This window comes from Oncorhynchus kisutch, linkage group LG9 (assembly GCF_002021735.2).
Source record: "Oncorhynchus kisutch isolate 150728-3 linkage group LG9, Okis_V2, whole genome shotgun sequence".
NCBI classification, from domain to species: domain Eukaryota; kingdom Metazoa; phylum Chordata; class Actinopteri; order Salmoniformes; family Salmonidae; genus Oncorhynchus; species Oncorhynchus kisutch.
Window position 1 is genome coordinate 15,664,906 of NC_034182.2, and position 19,164 is coordinate 15,684,069.

At 44.2% G+C, this 19,164-nt stretch overlaps 1 protein-coding gene across 6 annotated transcripts in view; it reads left to right on the plus strand.

Annotated features, from left to right (window-relative positions):
• The window catches only part of LOC109896330 (cadherin EGF LAG seven-pass G-type receptor 1), a 125,635-nt gene that overhangs the window by 56,095 nt on the left and 50,376 nt on the right, over positions 1 to 19,164 (plus strand). For all 6 annotated transcript variants that reach the window (XM_031832023.1, XM_031832022.1, XM_031832027.1 and 3 more), the window contains exons 2-7: positions 4,129 to 4,297; positions 4,537 to 4,717; positions 5,023 to 5,311; positions 6,840 to 7,062; positions 9,524 to 9,639; positions 10,916 to 11,004. In XM_031832023.1, the coding sequence (XP_031687883.1) occupies positions 4,129 to 4,297; positions 4,537 to 4,717; positions 5,023 to 5,311; positions 6,840 to 7,062; positions 9,524 to 9,639; positions 10,916 to 11,004 (1,067 nt within the window). The remainder of the gene's footprint in view (positions 1 to 4,128; positions 4,298 to 4,536; positions 4,718 to 5,022; positions 5,312 to 6,839; positions 7,063 to 9,523; positions 9,640 to 10,915; positions 11,005 to 19,164) is intronic.

The following is a 19,164-nucleotide window of genomic DNA, read 5'->3' on the forward strand; positions in this document are numbered from 1 at the left end:
TCTTATTTCACCAATGTTTCAGACTCTATAGACCTTCGTCACGGCGTTTCATTGTGACACACTCAGATATACTTGTAAGCGGCATCTTTGTAATGTAGTGTGTGGTGTTTCATTGTTTCATATCACTATGGGATGGGTCCTGTCTTCTCCCATGTCACTCCCATGTAGTCCTGTTTACCCTCAGAGAGCTCCACTTTCCATGGCGTCTGAATGTGACACACCCAGAGATGACTGGTTGTTATCTGCCCAGGGACACCCTGTGTGTGGACACCCTGTGTGTGGACACCCTGTGTGTGTGTGTGTGTGTGTTGCCCTCTCATTGATCCCGAATAGAACAGCTGCAGGGATATAAATAGCATCTCTCTCTCTCTCTTGGGATGCCACGGGAAAGAGAGGAAAAAGATGGCAGTAAAACTCTTCCTGTATTTAACCCTGTTCTCCCGCGGTCTAAGGCACTGCATCTCAGTGCTTGAGGCGTCACTACAGAGTACAGACACCATGGTTCGAACCCAGGCTGTATCACAACCGGCCGTGATTAGGAGGCTCGTAGGGCAGCGCACAATTGGCCCAGCGTCGTCCAGGTTTGACCGGTCTAGTAGGTGTAAGGTGTGCGTGTTGGTGGCAGGGAAGTCAGGTGCAGGAGAACAAACTTGGTATAAACGGAGTCATTTAATAAGAACTACAAACAAACTCCAAAACCAAAATATACAAGAAATTATAAAATGGCTACAAAATCCGTCACGCACCAACACATAATAGCACTAACATACAAACAAACAATCTCCAACAAGGACATGAGGGGAAACAGAGAGTTAAATACACAACATGTAATTGATGGGATTGAAACCAGGTGTGATGGAAGACAAGACAAAACCAATGGAAAATGAAAAAATGGATCAGAGATGGCTCGAAGATCGGTGACGTCGACCGCCGAACACCGCCCGAGGTACCGACTTCGGCAGAAGTCGTGACAGTAGGCCGTCATTGTAAATAAAAATGTGTTCTTGACTGACATGCCTAGTTAAAATAAGGTTACATTTTTAAATACAAATAAATAAATTAACAAAAAATTGTAGTAGCCTGTTGTCAACCCTCATTCCCCCAGAATTGTGTGTGGGGAAGAGTATGAGGGTTCAGTGGATCTATATAGTAACTTACCTAGAGAGTCAGGACTGTGTGCATGTACTTCATGGCCTATACAGTAGGCCTTTTCCCGCTTAGTTTACTCAGTGAGTGAATAGCTTAGATTGCCTTTGGAGTACACTGAGAATCGGTGATGAAACATTTGTCAAACACATCATTTATTCCACAAACAAGACGGCTTGAGCTGTACTCTCAACAGCAACGGGTTTAGAGTTGTACTGTTGTCTTAAGCTGAGTGCCAACAGCTAGTGTCAGGGCTTACTTCATCGCGGCTTAATGACAACACTCAACAGGTGACTGGAACCTCTTACACCTGCCTCCTGTATTGCGACTTTCTGTGGTGTGTGTGTGTGTGTGCATGTTTTTGTCCGACCATCCCTGCTCGCATATGTATTTGTGTTTCAATCAATCAGCTGATTGATCTAGCTTCTAGACCACCATGTGCACTAACAGTGTGTTGTGCAGACAGACAGGCAGAGGGGACAGGTGGGGAGCGGACGACTGGGTAGGCTACTCTGTAATGGATGGCTAATTTAACAGTTACTCTGTGTGAGTAGAGCACAGTCTCTACAGTGAATTAAGGGAACACGTGTGTGTGTGTGTGTGTATGTGTGTGTGTGTGTGTGTGTGTGTCTGACCACATGGGGAGGGGGTGCTTTTGTGTGTACTTCTCTCGAAGTATATGTGGTGACTGTGGGTGTAACAGAGTGGAAAACATGGGTCGCCTTGCTCTTCTCTGTCTGATAGTGATGGCACACTGGGCAACACTTTAGAGAAGAGGGAGAGAAGGAGGAGGCTGTGAGGAGACAACGGTATCAACACCCAGTCTGATAAACAGTGTGAGGCAGTCTGATGAACAGAGGCACTGACAGGGGAGGGAGCAGAGAGCGGATATAGGAAGGGGGAGGCAGGGGTAGAGAGGGGTGTAGGGGTCCTGAGAAATGACCTAATTTGGGGGAGAGTGACTGACAAGGCACCTGCCCCTCAGCCGTCTCTCTCACACATGCATTCACATTGACTCAACAAGACTCCTGTAACCCGATCTCCCACTCAGAGACGTTTCAAAAGTATTTCAACTGCTGCAGCCACCTGTTGGCCATTCTCCTCCTACATCACAGCCCTATAGTCTCTCTCTGTATGCTTGGTGTTGAACATATAGACTAGCCCTATAGACTTTGTATGGATCAGTTAGAGTTAACAGTTTTGAGTTGCCAGCTCTCTCCCTATTATCCAGCATTATATCGAAAGGTTCTACACGGAGTATACCAAACAGGAACAGCTTCCTAATATTGAGTTGCACCCCCTCTTTGCCCTCAGAACAGCCTCAGTTCGTCGGGGCATGGACTCTACAAGTTGTCGAAAGCGTTCCGCAGGGATACCGGTCCATGTTGATTCCAATGCTTCCCACAGTTGTGTCAAGTTGGCTGGATGTCCTTTGGGTGGTGGACCGTTCTTGATACACACAGGAAACTATTGAGCATGAAAAACCCAGCAGCATTGCAGTTCTTGACACAAACTGGTGTGCCTGGCACCTACTACCATAAACCCCGTTCAAAGGCACTTAATCTTTTGTCTTGCCCATTCACCCCCTGAATGGCACACATACACAATCCATGTCTCAATGTCTCAAGATTCAAAAATGTATTCTTTAACCTGTATCCTCCCCTTCATCCACACTGATTGAAGTGGATTTAACAAGTGACATCAGTAAGGGATCATAGGTTTCACCTGGATTCACCTGGTCAGTCTGTCATGGAAAGAGCAGGTGTTCATAATGTTATGTACACTCAGTGTGTATGATATTTAGGTTAGTAAGACTTAGCAGTTTTCAGTTGTTCCACAAGTTGAAATGACACATCAGATTCGTTTGTGGTCGGTCACAACGAGACCTACTGACACCCACTTAACTCTGAACGCTGGCAGAGACTCAGGACGATATAAGCCAGTCCTTCCCATGTCTCACTGTAACTTAATATTTGTCAGGAAATCGCTGTGAGCAGATCACGTCTCTCGTTTGGCGTTCACACTCTTGGACAGTACTTCTGCCCGGAGCCTTGGTCTAAGTAGTACACTACATAGGGAGCAGGGTGCAATTTGGGACGCACCCCAGATCTCCTCTGAGAATGATCCGTTAAGATTGAGATATTTACTGTTTGTAAGTAAAGTGTGTTTGTGGACGAGAGGGGTAAAAATGCCTACACTTTCTTGTCATTGACAGGACAGGTTTGGCAAAATGCTTATTTATTCAAATGATATATCCCTACCAGTGACTGTCTACTTGATTTAATGTCTGATCGGGCCAATTAACTATTCAACGGCGGCAGGTAGCCTAGTGGGGCGGCAGGTAGCCTAGTGGGGCGGCAGGTAGCCTAGTGGGGCGGCAGGTAGCCTAATAGTTAGAGTGTTGGGCCAGTAACCAAGAGGTTGCAAGATCAAATCCCTGTACAAATCTGTTGTTCTGCCCCTAAACAAGGCAGTTAACCCACTGTTCCCCGGTAGGCTGTCATTGTAAATAAGAATTTGTTCTCAGCTGACTTGCCTAGTTAAATAAAGGTAAAAAAACTACCTATTCAACAAAGTTCAACACCAGTCTTCATGTGGCTGAACTGTGGTTGACTCTACTTCTGCTCTGCAATAAATCCACTTAGATCAGCGTTTCCCAAAACTGGGTCCTGGCGTCTCCCCTGGGTGCACGTTTTGTTTTTTGCCCTGGCACTACACAGCTGCTTCAAATAACCAAGTCATCATCAAGCTGTGATTATTTCATTCAGCTGTGTAGTGCTAGGGCTAAAAACCAAAACGAGCACCGGGACCCAGTTTGGGAAACGCTGACTTAGACAATGATCACTTCTACATGCTAAACAAATCTTTGCAAATCTTCATGGCTTCAATTATGTACAGTAGTTCTGGTCCGCCTTTTAACTGTTGCTCTGTTGCTTAGTGGCTTAGTTCATCCATTTAACCTTCCCTCTCCCCCCTCTCCAGACGGAATCCATCAGGTCACAGCTCTGTGCACCCTGCGTGTCACCATAATCACAGACGACATGTTGACCAACAGCATCACGGTGCGCCTGGAGAACATGTCTCAGGAGCGCTTCCTGTCCCCTCTGCTGTCCCTCTTCCTGGAGGGTGTGGCAGCTGTGCTCTCCACCAGGTAATGTGTCTGCTCCTACTGAGGGTTCCAGGAAACCTGGTTGGAAGACTCTCGGTATCAGGATGGAATAATAATCCTCCAACCAAGATTTCTGTCTAACCTGGGAATTTTGGGGGGGAAAGATATTGAAATGTTGTAACCCTACATGGTTAGTCTGTGTAGCATTCTGTTGCTGCTACGGTACTTCTGCTCCGTGTGATCACAAGACTCTCTACTCGCTATTGTCTACTCTCCACCAGCCGCCAGGCCGTCTTTGTGTTCAATATACAGAACGACACAGACGTGCGGGGCGCCATCCTCAACGTGACCTTCTCGGCGCTGCAGCCAGGGGGTCCCCCAGGGAGGTACTTCCCCTCCGAGGAGCTGCAGGAGCAGATCTACCTGAACCGCACCCTGCTCCGGCTAATATCATCACAACAGGTTATTTGAATGAATCCACAAATCGACCCCTACCTACCCCATAGGCACTCCTATAGAACTGGGTCATGTACAGTTGTCACGAAATTGAAGAAAATGATCAGAAACTGGAAGTTACTATCTGAACTTGTCGAATAATAAATGTTTGTTGTTGTTTTGAAAAGTTTAGCTACGGTGTGCCCTAATGAACATGACTCAGGTGTTCCCGATCTAAGTCCGCCACTGATTCGAAGGAAGGAATGAAAACCAGCAAACCCATTTCATTTTCTGGATTTGAGCAATTTCCTGATTAATTGTATCCATTCCAGGTGCTTCCTTTCGACGACAACATCTGCCTGAGGGAGCCGTGTGAGAACTATATGAAGTGTGTGTCTGTGCTGAAGTTTGACAGCTCCCCGCCTTTCATCTCCTCCGACACGGTGCTGTTCCGGCCCATCCACCCCATCAACGGTCTGCGCTGCCGCTGTCCTGCAGGCTTCACCGGGGACTACTGCGAGACGGAGATAGACCTCTGCTACTCAGGACCCTGCAGGAACAATGGGAAGTGTCGCAGCCGAGAGGGAGGCTATACCTGCGAGTGTCAGGAAGACTTCACTGGTGAGTGGCTCCACTCTATGCTGTGTTATCCTTTGCTAGCCTGTTTTTTAAGCTCTTGCCAATGGTGTGGAAATGGCCATAGTAGTTGGCAAAGTAGCAGAAACAGATCTGGGACCAGGCTAATACTTTACTAGGTCTCTAAGTCACCCCATCCACCATCAGAGTGTAGCTTCCCATTTGGGTGACGCACGCATTTCATGGCAATCATTTTGGCTGCAGATCAACTCTGGTGTTTGCCAGCAGCAGGATGTGCCAACCCACTGATGATCCATCAACTACAAATGACCCCTTTACTAAATGGGAAAGCATGTGGTCTGTCTCAATGTGATTTATGTTTGAGATGAGGTTGGAATGCTGTCTAGCTGGCTGCCCCAGGTACACTCTATAGTAGGCCCTACTCCCTACTCCTATCACTCTGTCTTTGTGTCTATGAGTGATGGCCGAGGGTCGGAGCTATCAGTTGCACTCGTGACGTTTTTATTATGGCGTTTGCAGGTCAACTGAACGGGAGCTTTCATCTGATAGTGATACCACATCTCTCCATCTCTCCGTCCCTACAATGGGGCCCGGTAGAATATAATGACAACCCCACCACTCCTTTCCTCTCTTTCCCTCCTTCACTTCCTTATCAGCTGTAATTACCTGATTATACCATCCTCCACCTCTCCGCTCCTCCAATGGGGGGCCTAGTCTTTGAAGGTCACAGTTCAACCTCAGCTAGTCAGGAGCCATTATGTGGCCGATGACAGCGGGGCATACTGTGTCTGCCTTGGGTTTCCACATTATTTCCACATTACAGGGAAACAGATCCTCCTAATTCTCCTCGGGAAAAAGGATTATACCGCAGAGAGAAGAGTCATTACCAGGGTCCAGACAGGGTCCGAGATCTGACATTCTGGCATCCTGTGCCCCCCCTCCATCCCACGCATACCTGGCTGTCCCCACCCCTCCCCCCCGGACAGATTTTGTCGGGATGATGGTTGACACAACACTGGAGCTGGAGTTGACGCCGATGGTTGGTGGCTGTCTTAGATAAGGAAACTGATGGACTTCAAGATGGAGTACCAGTCAGAGCCATGGGAGTCTGTCAGTGGAGGAATCAGGAATCTGCCTAGGCCACTTTGGCATGCAAACTTGAGCCAGTCAGCCAGTTTCCTGTGGTCTCATAGACAGACAGTCTGTCAGTGGGAAACTGAGCTGTGTATCTGTGGTGGTGATGTCCAGACCAGTAGTTAGTAACCCTAATTTCCTCCTTGGGCGCCGTATTAGTATGGCTGACCCTTTAAATGAGCATATTTCACTGCACCTATCCGGTGTATGTGACAATAAAACATGATTATTATTATTAGATTCTCCATGAGAACCATTCAGCGGAGCAATATGGAAACAGTGACGTCTGCTCAGTGTCTTCTGTCTCTCAGAAATGGGAAATGGGAATGCAGTCTATCAATATGACTTTGTGTGTGTCTGACCGGCTGTATATATCACTCTTAAACATTACCGTCTCCCTCCTCCCTTCTCTCCCTAGGCGAGCAGTGTGAGGTGAACGCCCGGTCGGGGCGGTGTGTCCCGGGGGTGTGTAAGAATGGGGGGAAATGTGTGGACCTGCTGGTGGGGGGGTTCATGTGCCAGTGTCCCCCGGGAGAGTACGAGAAGCCTTACTGTGAGATGACCACCAGGTCCTTCCCTGGTCGGTCCTTCATCACCTTCAGAGGACTGCGACAGAGGTTCCACTTTACTGTCTCATTCATGTGAGTACTTGGAAACCATCTACTCTCTCTCTCTCTCTCTCTCTCTCTCTCTCTCTCCCTCTCTGTCTCAGCTCCCCATCTATGTCTACCTCCTCTTCCTCTAGCTGAATCAATTGTACTATACTCCCCATTTACCGTCTCTTCTCTCATCTCCTGTCGATCTTCACCTCACACACACACACGGCTACACAGACTAGGTGTGTTAACAGAGCGACATGCGTACTGTACATGTTTGCGTGTGTGTGGTAAACTGTAATTTGGGTACAGGGAGGCTTGCACAAACAAACACACTTCACTCAGTTCAGTGTATCAGTTCAGTGGGGCATGTAGAGACATCTTTATTGTGTCGGAGCTCACACCAAAACCGCTTATATTAAACACATGAGAGGGGTGTGTGTGTGTTCACGCTCGAATCTGTTGAAACTGCCGTTTAGGAAAATGAGCTACAACACCTTTCATAACCATATTAGTCAAGGCAGGAACACAGAAATGGGAATGCAGGTCAAGTTCTTTGTCTCTCAAATGACCCCATATTCCCGGACCATAACCTATAGTAAACTACATTCTATGAGGCAGCCCTATGTGGCTCTGGTCAAAACTAGTGCACTTGCACAATAGTGTAAATATTATATCAGATCTGTTGCTAGTCCCATTTGAATTTCTAGGTGGGGTGAGGATCATAAAAGTGGGTTGATGTGAAAAGCAGAGTGTGTGTCGGTGAGAAGCGGTAGAACAGGGTGAAAACAGGAAGCGCCCTGTGATGAGGTACTCTTATCACTGTTTTCTTTTATCGGCTGTGTCTTCCTGCCCCCCTGCCCCCCTCCGCACCTCCCACTGCCCTGCTGGCATCTGGTGTCTGACTCTTGTGCCCTCTGTGCTCCTCATAGCATACACACAGGCCGACAAACACACACACATTATGGCAGGGGTTAACAGGGAGATGGGCCACCAGGGCAGGGCATCTACTTCCTCCTTCCTGTCTCTAGACCACTGGTCTTACGACCACTTCCTTATTGTTCTTCAAGTCTCTCTTCCTCTTTTCTTCCTCAGGAATTTCTCACCCCTTCCTTACACACTTTTCCAACCCCAAATCCCACCTTTCATATATACTACATGACCAAAGGTATGTGGACACCTTAATGCCCATGATTTTGGAACATTTCATTCCAAAATCATGGGCATTAATATGGAGTTGGTCCCCCCATTAGTTGCTATAAAAGCCTTGAATCTTCTGGGAAGGCTTTCCACTAGATGTTGGAACTTTGCTGCATTCAGCCACAAGAGCATTAGTGAGGTTGGGCACTGATGTTGGGCGATTAGGCCTGGTTCACAGTCAGCGTTCCAATTCATCCCGAAGGTGTCCTATGGGGTTGATGTCAGGGCTTTGTGCTGGCCAGTCAAGTTCTTCCACACTGATCTCGACAAACCTTTTCTGTATGGATCTCGTTTCATGGACGGGGGCATTGTCATACTGAAACAGAAAAGGGCCTTCCCCAAACTGTTGCCACAAAGTTGGAAGCACATAATTGTCTTGAATGTCATTGTATGCTGCAGCGTTAAGATTTCCCTTCACTGGAACTAAGGGGCCTAGCCCGAACCATGAAAAACAGCCCCGGACCATTATTCCTCCTCCACCAAACTTTACAGTTGGCACTAGCCACCGGACTGCCAGATAGGGAAGTGTGATGCATCACTCCAGAGAACATGTTTTCAGTGCTCCAGAGTCCAATGGCTGCAAGCTTTACACCACTCTAGCCGATGCTTGGCATGCTTGGCCATGGAAACCCATTTCATGAAGCTCCCGGCGAACGGTTCTTGTACTGACGTTGCTTCCAGAGGCAGCTTGGAACTCGGTAATGAGTGTTGCAACCGAGGACAAACTATTTTTACGCGCTACGTGCTTCAGCACTCGGCGGTCCCGTACTGTGAGCTTGTATGGCCTACCACTTTGCGGTTGAGCCTTTGTTGCTCCTAGATGTTTCCACTTCACAATAACAGCGCTTACAGTTGACTGGGGCAGCTCTAGCAGGGCAGAAATTTGATAAACTGACTTGTTCGTAAAGGTGGCATCCTATGACGGTGCCACGTTCAAAGTCACTGAGCTCTTCAGTAAGGCCATTCTACTGCCAATGTTTGTCTATGGAGATGACATGGCTGTGTGCTCGATTTAATACACCTGTCGGCAATGGATGTGGCTGAAATAGCCAAATCCACTAATTTGAAGGGGTGTCCACATACTTTTGTTTATATAGTGTATCTTATCTGGCAGTTTGGGTTCGGTACACAGACTCTGTGACAGTCTAACTATGCCACATACTGTAAAAACCTAATGAATAATCGTTCACAAAACAAATAATTTGGCTAACCATATTTGAGATGTCGGATTTGAATGGGTGCCATTTCGCCACCAAATGTGACTTTTACAATACAAGTTTGACCCTGTGTCCATCTTGTCCCCCAGGTTTGCCACCAGAGAGAGGAATGCCCTGCTGCTGTACAATGGGAGATTTAACGAGAAGCACGACTTTATCGCCTTGGAGATTATCGAGGAACAGATCCAACTCACCTTCTCTGCAGGTGAGCGGGCGGCAGTGTGTGTGTCCACAGTAACAAATAATCATGCTCACACAAAGAGCTGGAAAATGACTTTCAAGTTGTTTGTATTAACATTAGCTTGATTAATCAACTCCGCTGTAATGATTTCATTAATGTGGCTTTCACAAACCTTGGTAAACACTCTTATCAGCTGAACTCCTTGACCAGTGTGAAACAAACAGTTCCAGGATTTCGTTAGAATGTGTCCTCACAGTTGTCTGGCTGTGCTGCTGTGATGTTAAACCTAGAGATGCATTGGCTTTGGCTGTGTGAAAGGAATGAGTGTTTTCCTGTGGTCAGAGAGCAGCTGTTTCCCCCAGTAACAGAGCCTGGGCTGACTGATTCATGACAGTATAGACACTTAACAAGCCATAAAGACCTACTTACACCTTAGCCCTGCTCAGCCCCGCTCACACACGCTCATAAACAGAGGAGCAAAGACTGGGCCACAGCTTCCTCTGGCTCAAACACCAATGTGCACGCAAACAAACACAGCTCTTGTTGAATCCACTCCGCCGAGTGTGTCTCACTGCCATTGCCTAGGGAGCCCTGGTGTTTATACCACACAGCCAACGAGAAAAGGCAACGTCGCACTGCAGAAGTCATTGCGTTTTTCTGATAAAGACTGCTAAACACCATGACTAATGGCTCTGTGTAACACAGCTACGGTGTTGCGTTACTGCTGACTGAGTCAGTGGGTAAGTTCTTCCAGAGGGCTCCTTGCCCTTGGTAAACAGTCAGTAAAAGCCCCGGGTAAATCCGGTGTGATTGTTGCTCTGCAGGCGTTGTGAATGAGAACCATCGATACGGTTGGGGAAAAGCCTGGTGTTCTTACAGTGAGTGTGATTTATGATGACTGTGTGAGCTGACTGGCCTTGTGAGTCTGGCTGCGTTTTTATTTCCCCATGTTGGAGTTTCATGTTTTAGCTTCATGAATGAACGGAGGAGAGAAGTAGGTTTCCTTACGTTGATTTGAACTTTGACGTACTTAGACACTGTAAAAAAAATATTTTAAATAATGCATGTTGCAAATCATGTATTGTTTGTTAGTAGTGTCGTACGATGGCACTTCTATAATAGGAGACATTTATCACCCTATTAAAGTAGAGCCTATAGGTCTGGCATGCAAGGTTATGTACATTCAACAGACAATATGGTATTGAATTAACCACAGCCTCTTTTCCATCTCTCTTGTCTTTCCTATCGTTCCTCTCTCCCTCTTTCCCTCTCTCCCCATCACTTTCTCTCCCTCCTCCAGGAGAGTCAAAGACCGTGGTCCATCCCTTTGTTCCCGGTGGGGTCAGTGACGGCCAGTGGCACTCTGTCCAGCTGCACTACTACAACAAGGTAAGACACCGCTACACCGTGTTTATCTCGCTGTCTCGTCTGGCTTGTTTGTTGCGGTACATAGAAACTGTAAACATATGTTGAAGACAAATATAATGGACACCCCAGTGGAGAAGTCTGCGTACCTGTCATGTTCACCTACTCAGATAACCTGGTTGATAGTCTGTTGATGTTTTGGCCACCTTTCAATCATTTATTATGGACTATCGAAATAAAGTGTGACTACATTTAAGTACCATATTCATTTTTGGTATTTGGTATTTTATTAGGATCCCCATTAGCTGTTGCAAAAGCAGCTACTCTTCCTGGGGTCCAACACAAAGAAACAACATAATACAGAACATCAATAGACCAGAACAGCTCAAGGACAGAACTACATACATTTGAATCATAATGATCATGATTATATCATGAAGATTGTATGAGTCGTGTGTGTGTCTGAGTTAACCATCATTTTATTACATGTGAACTGTTCGAACAGGGTGAAACACGGCTGTGATTTTCCTTACTCGCTGTATGAAAGCCAATCTTAAGGAGCATTATAAGGCTTATTTCATAGTGTGGATCAAATTCACCACCAAAGGTATATATTGTGACAGTAAATTGCTGGGTGTTATTTTCCCACAAACTTCCATGGCCTCGGGCCCATTGAATTACAATAGCAGGCTGACAACATCTACCTCATCTAGCTCAAACTTATCTTATAGGTTATGCTTCTCTGAACATGAGAGAGTTTCTTAGCGCAGACTTTTAGACTCTTTTCCAACCGGTTTCCAGGAAAGCATATGTTACCTGGAAGGCATGTGCCTTGTGTTGAAGCTTTAGAATAGCCTCGTACATTTTAGTCACAAAAGACACCGGTTTCTTTATTTTCTGCCTGTCTTTGATTCCCGCTTTCCGGGCTTCCCCTAACCCCGGTTTTATCAGATGTGAACTACTGCATTGTGATTGGCCAACCTCCTTGCAGGTTGGGAGACATCCAGGGTCTGGCTGTCTGATTGTGTGTGTGTGTGTGTGTGTGTGTACGTACGTACAGTGGAGTCCAAAATGAATTACACACATTTTGGAGCCCACTGTACGTATAGTTTTGTTCAGCCCCCTCTTAAAGAGGACCTGCCTCTGTTCTGACTTTACCAGGATTGCAGAAAACAATCTAGCATTTTGTTGCACTACCTATCAACTAGCCTTGTTTCTACCAGGCATGCTGGCACTGACAAGCATTTGGTCTCAGAAATGTAAATAGATAAAGATGTTCTTTAGAGCAGCATGGCTGTTGTCATTGGTGTATTTAGGACAAATCCCAACCTTTCAATAGGAACCAGCTCTAAGAGAATGGTTATTGTTAACGAGCGACATATCATGTAGCACTTTGTGGTTAGAGCGTTGGGCCAGTAACCGAAAGGTTGCTGGATCGAATCCCCGAGCTGACAAGGTAAAAATCTGTCGTTCTGCCCCATGAGCAAGGCAGTTAACCCACTGTTCCCCGGGCGCCGAAGACGTGGATGTCGATTAAGGCAGCCCCCTGAACCTCTCTGATTCAGAGGAGTTTGGTTAAATGCGGAAGACACATTTCAGTTGAAGCCAGTTCCCTACTTCGTTCATCTCAATACAAGCACAGTGTTATTTGCACTGTACAAACTTAAGGAATGTTGGTTTTCATTGTTCTGTTTGTTGTACTGCGAGTGTTGTGGGGGTATAGTACCATGGGAACGGGTGATTAATTTCCCTGCCATTGCCAGTCTGGGCAGATTTCTTGTTTCTTAACCAAATCCTCCTCTTTCTTGCTTGTTTAGTTTCTCCCATGACTGGACTTGTCGCCTTTAAGCTACTAGTGTACTGTCGGCAGCGTAAAACAAACCAAAACACATACACATACACACACACACGCGCATGCATGGGCGAGCTCACACGCACACTAGAGGTCTTCACGAGTCCAACAGACCTGAAATTCCGAGATCCGACCCGGTCCTAAATTCTGACTTTTGTCTCGGATCTGGGTTGGGTAGGTGTAACTAAAAATGTATTATAGATTGGACCCGTCCTCTGTTAATTTAATGTGTGTGAGGTAATGACAACTGCGCAAGCTTGTTATGTATTCCGGCTGCTCACCTCATGTGCGCCTGCTGCTGAGTAGAGAGCCAGTGAAAGGAGTCCTAGCCTAGGCTACTATTGATTGTGAAGATGGAGGCCTTTTCCATTGAAGTAAAACAATTCTCAGACAATGAGTTTTAAAATTGTACTGGACAAAGATGAGAAGAATGTTGGCGCAGCGTTAATCTAACTGCACTGTCCAATTTACAGTAGCTATTACAGTGAAATAATACCATGCTTTTGTTTGAGGAGAGGGCACAGTTTTGAACATGAAAAGTTATTAATAAACAAATAAGTCACATTTGGGCAGTCTTGATACAACATTTTGAACATAAATCCAATGGTTCATTGGATCAGCCTAAAACATTGCACATACACTACTATCTAAATAGCTCCTGGGCTGGAATAATACATTATGACCTTTCTCTTGCATTTCATGGTACAAACCCAAAATAAATTTTGTTTTATTCTTTGTATTATCTTTTACCAGATCTAATGTGTTATATTCTCCTACATTCCTTTCACATTTCCACACACTTCAACTTGTTTCCTTTCAAATGATACCAAGAAAATGCATATCCTTGAGCTACAGGCAGTTAGATCTGGGTATGTCATTTTAGGCTAAATTCTTTTAATGAAGGGGCCGATCCTTAAGAGGGACTGTGTGAATGGACTGTGTGAAACTCGCTATTCAGGTTTGTTGCAATTTTCTAACTTTTATTTATGTCTGTGTCGGGAACATGGCACCGGCATATCTCGATCTTTCTCTCGATCTCTCTAGGGCTTCTCTTACTTTATATATACAGTACCAGTCAAACGTTTGGACACAGCTACGCATTCCAGGGTTTTTCTTTATTCATCAAAACAATGAAATAACACATGGAATCATATAATAACCAAAAAAAGTGTTAAACATATCAAAATAGCCACCGTTTGCCTTGATGACAGCTTTGCACACTCTCGGCATTCTCCCACGATGTAGTCACCTGGAATGTGCCTTGTTAAAGGTTCATTTGTGGAATCTGTTTGAGCCAATCAGTTGTGTTGTGACTAGGTAGGGGGGTATACAGACGATAAGCCCTATTTGGTAAAAGACCAAGTTCATATTATGGCAAGAACAGCTCAAATAAGCACATTACATCATCACTTTAAGACATGAAGTTCAGACAATCCGGAAAATTTCAATTACTTTGAAGGTTTCCTCAAGTGCGGTCGCAAAAACCATCAAGAGCTATGATGAAACTGGCTCTCATGAGGACCGCCACAGGAAAGGAAGACCCAGAGTTACCTCTGCTGCAGAGGATAACTTCATTAGAGTTCAGTGCCCAAATAAATGCCAAATAAAAGCCCAAATAAATGCTTCACAGAATTCAAGTAACAGACACATCTCAACATCAACTGTTCAGAAGAGACTGTGCGAATCAGGCCTTCATGGACAAATTGCTGCAAAGAAACCACGACTATAGGACACCAATAAGAAAAAGAGACTTGCTTGGGCCAAGAAACACGAGCAATGGACATTAGACTGGTGGAAATCTTTCCAGACGCCTCACAAGTCCTCAACTGGCAGCTTCATTAAATAGTACCCGCAAAACACCAGTCTCAATGTCATCAGTGAAGAGGCAACTCCGGGATGCTGTCCTTCTAGGCAGTTGCAAAGCCATATCTCAGACTGGCCAATAAAAATAAAAGATTAAGATGGGCAAAAGAACACAGACACTGGACAGAGGAACGCCTCTTCACTGGTACTATTTAGCTGCCAGTTGAGGAATTGTGAGGCGTCTGTTTCTCAAACAAGGCACTCTAATGTACTTGTCTTGTTCTCAATTGTGCACCAGGACCTCCCACTCCTCTTTCTATTCTGGTCAGAGCCCGTTTCTGCTGTCCTGTAAAGGGAGTAGTACACAGCGTTGTACGAGATCTTCAGTTTCTTTGCAGTTTCTCAAATGGAATAGCCTTCATTTCTCAGAACAAGAATAGACTGATGAGTTTCAGAAGAAAGTACTTTGTTTCTGGCCTTTTTGAGCCTGTAATCGAACCCACAAATGCTGATGCTCCAGATACTCAACTAGTCTAAAGGCCAGTTTTATTGCTTCTTTAATCAGAACAACAGTTTTCAGCTGTGCTAACATAATTGCGAAAGGGTTTTCTAATGATCAATTAGCCTTGGATTTGGATTAGCTAACACAACGTGCCATTGGAACACATTAGTGATGGTTGCAGATAATGAGACTCTATATGCCTATGTAGATATTCCATAAGAAATCTGCCGTTTCCAGCTACAATAGTCATTTACAACATGTCTACACTGGATTTTTGATCAATGTGATGTTATTTTAATGGACAAGACCATTTAAAAAAAAATCTGTTTTCACTGGGGTATTGTGTGAAGATTGATGAGAAAAATAAATAATTTCATCCATTTTAGAATAAGACTGTAATGTAACAATGGAAAAAGGGAAGGGGTCTGAATACATTCCGAATGTATAGCATATTCATGCAATGCCCTGATGCATTTATTGCTCAAATCTTAGACAGCTTAACCGTAAGGTGGACAATTATTGTTTTAGGGATGTAATAATCAATAAAACAATAGGCTATAACATTTTGAATATGCTACACATCAAAACACAACTGATTGTTTTTGATTTTATTTGTCATTGGCAGTTAATAAGGACACAGATCATTTGGTCAATATCTCTCATTTATTGATGGAGCTGGCTCCTTTTTCTCTCTCTCTCTTTCTACTCTCGGTTCTGAATGGGCATGTTTAGGTCTGTTTTTTCCACAGGCCTTTTCGGGAACAGGTCTGACTGTCCTCAGGTCCATTACTTGATAAAGTAGCTGTATTGTTTAGGTTGCTTTGAATGTACTGATATAACTTTGAGAATAACTATTTTGTATCAGAGTTGTGCCTGTGGTACAAATGCGTATCTGCCCTCTCATTGGCTAGAATGTCCCTGCCTGATCCAACCTCCTTTGCCGACAATTATTCCCATTGTTAGAGTGGTCAGTCCAGTATCTGGTCAGTGTGTACACATTCTTTGATCACTATCACTAGTTATCAGTAGCTAATGGAAAGAAATGGCTAGATAGCTAACTAGCTTCTTCTTACATGTACTACTAAAGTTTAAAAGCGCTGGATTGGTGTAAACAAACGCGAGTGAAAGTTTCCTTCCGACATCTTTTTTGCTCCAGTCTGTACGCTATTCCTTTTAATAAATCCAAGTCACGATGAGATTTGACCTAATAATTCAACCAAAACTCACCTATGACCTGACAAATCACCTTATGTATTCCTGCCCCCAGTTGCAAGAAGTGACACAAAACATTTCACAAAAAACTAGCCTCCCACGCATGCTTTCTATCCCTAATACTAAAACCAAATATAAAAAGAAAATATACATATTTTTATACAACTAAAACCAAATAAAAAAAGAAAATATACATATTTTTATACAACTAAAACCAAATAAAAAAAGAAAATATACATATTTTTATACAACTAAAACCAAATAAAAAAAGAAAATATACATATTTTTATACAACTAAAACCAAATATAAAAAGAAAATATACATATTTTTATACAACTAAAACCAAATAAAAATGAGCAAATCATAATTGCAAATAAAAATCGAAAAATGAATAGATATAAAAACACTATAATAACCTTGCTGTCCACTAATTCGCTGAAATTCCTTAAATCTAGGAAGAGGCTACTGCAACCAGGCACGCTGTCACCTTATGTTATACCTCACCCCAGTCAGATTTAGAACAGCCAAACCTGGCCCTGACAGTCCAGATTGCATCCAGGCCTTCATCTAAAGCCAGACTAAGCTCAGAAGACCTATCACTTTCTACATCAGAGCCTTGGAGAACTTATAAAGGGATTCTCTATGTCTGCTTTCCGCGTGGCATCCTATTCCATACACAGTGCACTACTTTTGACCAGAGCTCTATGGGCCCTGGGAAAACATAGTGCACTTTGTAGGGAATGCAATGCCATTTGGGGCACAGCCTATGATATTTTTATGGCCTATTCAAGACTTCTCAAGGCACCGGTTAGATTAAGGGTCGTCCAAATCAGAGTGGAGAGGCCCAGTCACGCCAAACAGCCCCTAACAGTCTGCTCTGAGTTATGGGGTCAGGGACCGAGGGTGCCCCTGCCCCTGCACGCACCCATTCCTCTTTCTCACCAAAACCATAGTTCAGAGGCCACAAGGGGATGGGCTATGAGGGGCATTGGGCCACAATGGTAACAGAAACACTTGCATTGTGCAAGGTGATTTACGGTGGTGTGTGTGGTGGGTAGACTCATGCAGGGCGGGGGTGCCGTCCCTATTGAAGATTTCACACAATAGGAGACATTTTTGAAATTCCCACTTTATTTTGGATGTAGAGCAGCGACTTCTCAAGGACAGCAAGAGGAGTTGGCACAAGACACACACACACACACACACACACACACACACACACACACACACACACACACACACACACACACACACACACACACACACACACACACACACACACAGAGAGAGAGCTAAACAGGAAACACACAAAGAGAAAGAGAGGGATGTTCTTGGACTGTTCAGGTTTTGATGATTATGAAGCAGGAAGTGATGTCACGTCATCTCTCAGAAGGATGATTGTCTGGGAAGGAAGTATCACTGTGGTGTAAACGTCAGCCTCGAAACGTTAATGACTTGGAGAAGATCTGCAAAGAGGAGTGGGGCAAAATCCCTCCTGAGATGTGTGCAAACCTGGTGGCCAACTTCAAGAAACGTCTGACCTCTGTGATTGCCAACAAGGGTTTTGCCACCAAGTACTAAATCATGTTTTGCAGAGGGGATCAAATTCTTGTTTCCCTCATTAAAATGCAAATCAATTTATAACATTTTTGACATGCGTTTTTCTGGATTTTTTGTTGTTGTTATTCTGTCTCTCACTGTTCAAATAAACCTACCATTAAAATTATAGCCGGATCATTTCTTTGTCAGTGGGCAAACGTACAAAATCAGTAGGGGATCAAATACTTTTTCCCCTCACTGTATGTCCCGTGCCATTATTATATATTGTTATGTTTTTATAGTAAGGAGAATATAATCAAATTTAGCTGAATAAAATAGAAAGGATATTTTTCCCATTCGGGAGCGAGTGGCAATATGAAGTGTCTATATTGAGCGTAAAAGTAATCATTTGAAACAGGTCCCATAGGCTAGTTTTAGAGATATTTGGAAACTTTAGCTGTGAATGATACAAACCTTACAATGCCTTAGAGAATGGGTTTGTTTTTTCCATTATGCCAGGTAGTCTTTGCCTGTTATTTCACTCCACCCATCAACCATTGTTTGAGGAGCATGCATCCTCTCGATACACGACAGGTGATATTCTGCCAGAATTCTGAATGCCATGAGCTCTCCAACCCTGTTCCTGCAGCTACCCAGTGCTTAAACAAAGTGAAATCTGTTTGGGAACATCAATAGTAACATGTTTTCACAACAAAACATTTCATTAAACTGTTGCCACCCCTCTCTCTGCACACTCTAGAAAGGAGGAGAGAGCGGAGGAGATGGAAACGCATGGTGGTAAGATATTCTGTAGCTAAAGGTAATGTGTCAGCCTATTAATTATAATAATGTAAAAAAATGCCCTATTGCTAAGCTATTCAAAATCAAATACAAATTCACTATAATTGTAGGCTAACCCTGCACAATCAATGAACCAACAGGATCACCTAGCTCATTTAAATAAAAATACAAATTCTGCCGTGCGTAATATGCGGTAGGCAATATATATATATATATATATATATATATATATATATAGGCCTATGCATAAGCTCTAATATGTATATGGGGGTTTTGAATGAATCATCACCGTAGAAAGCGCTGTCCATTTCGCTGTGTTGGGCTTTGAAACAACAAACATGTTTTCCGCTCAGTTTCAACCTGTTGTTGAACTTCATTGTTTAGCTTGTTCATTCACAGTGAGGTGAGTTTTAAAAGCATGACACTGTTTTGATGATAAGGGTTTGATGTGATGTCAGAGTGGTTCGAGAGACA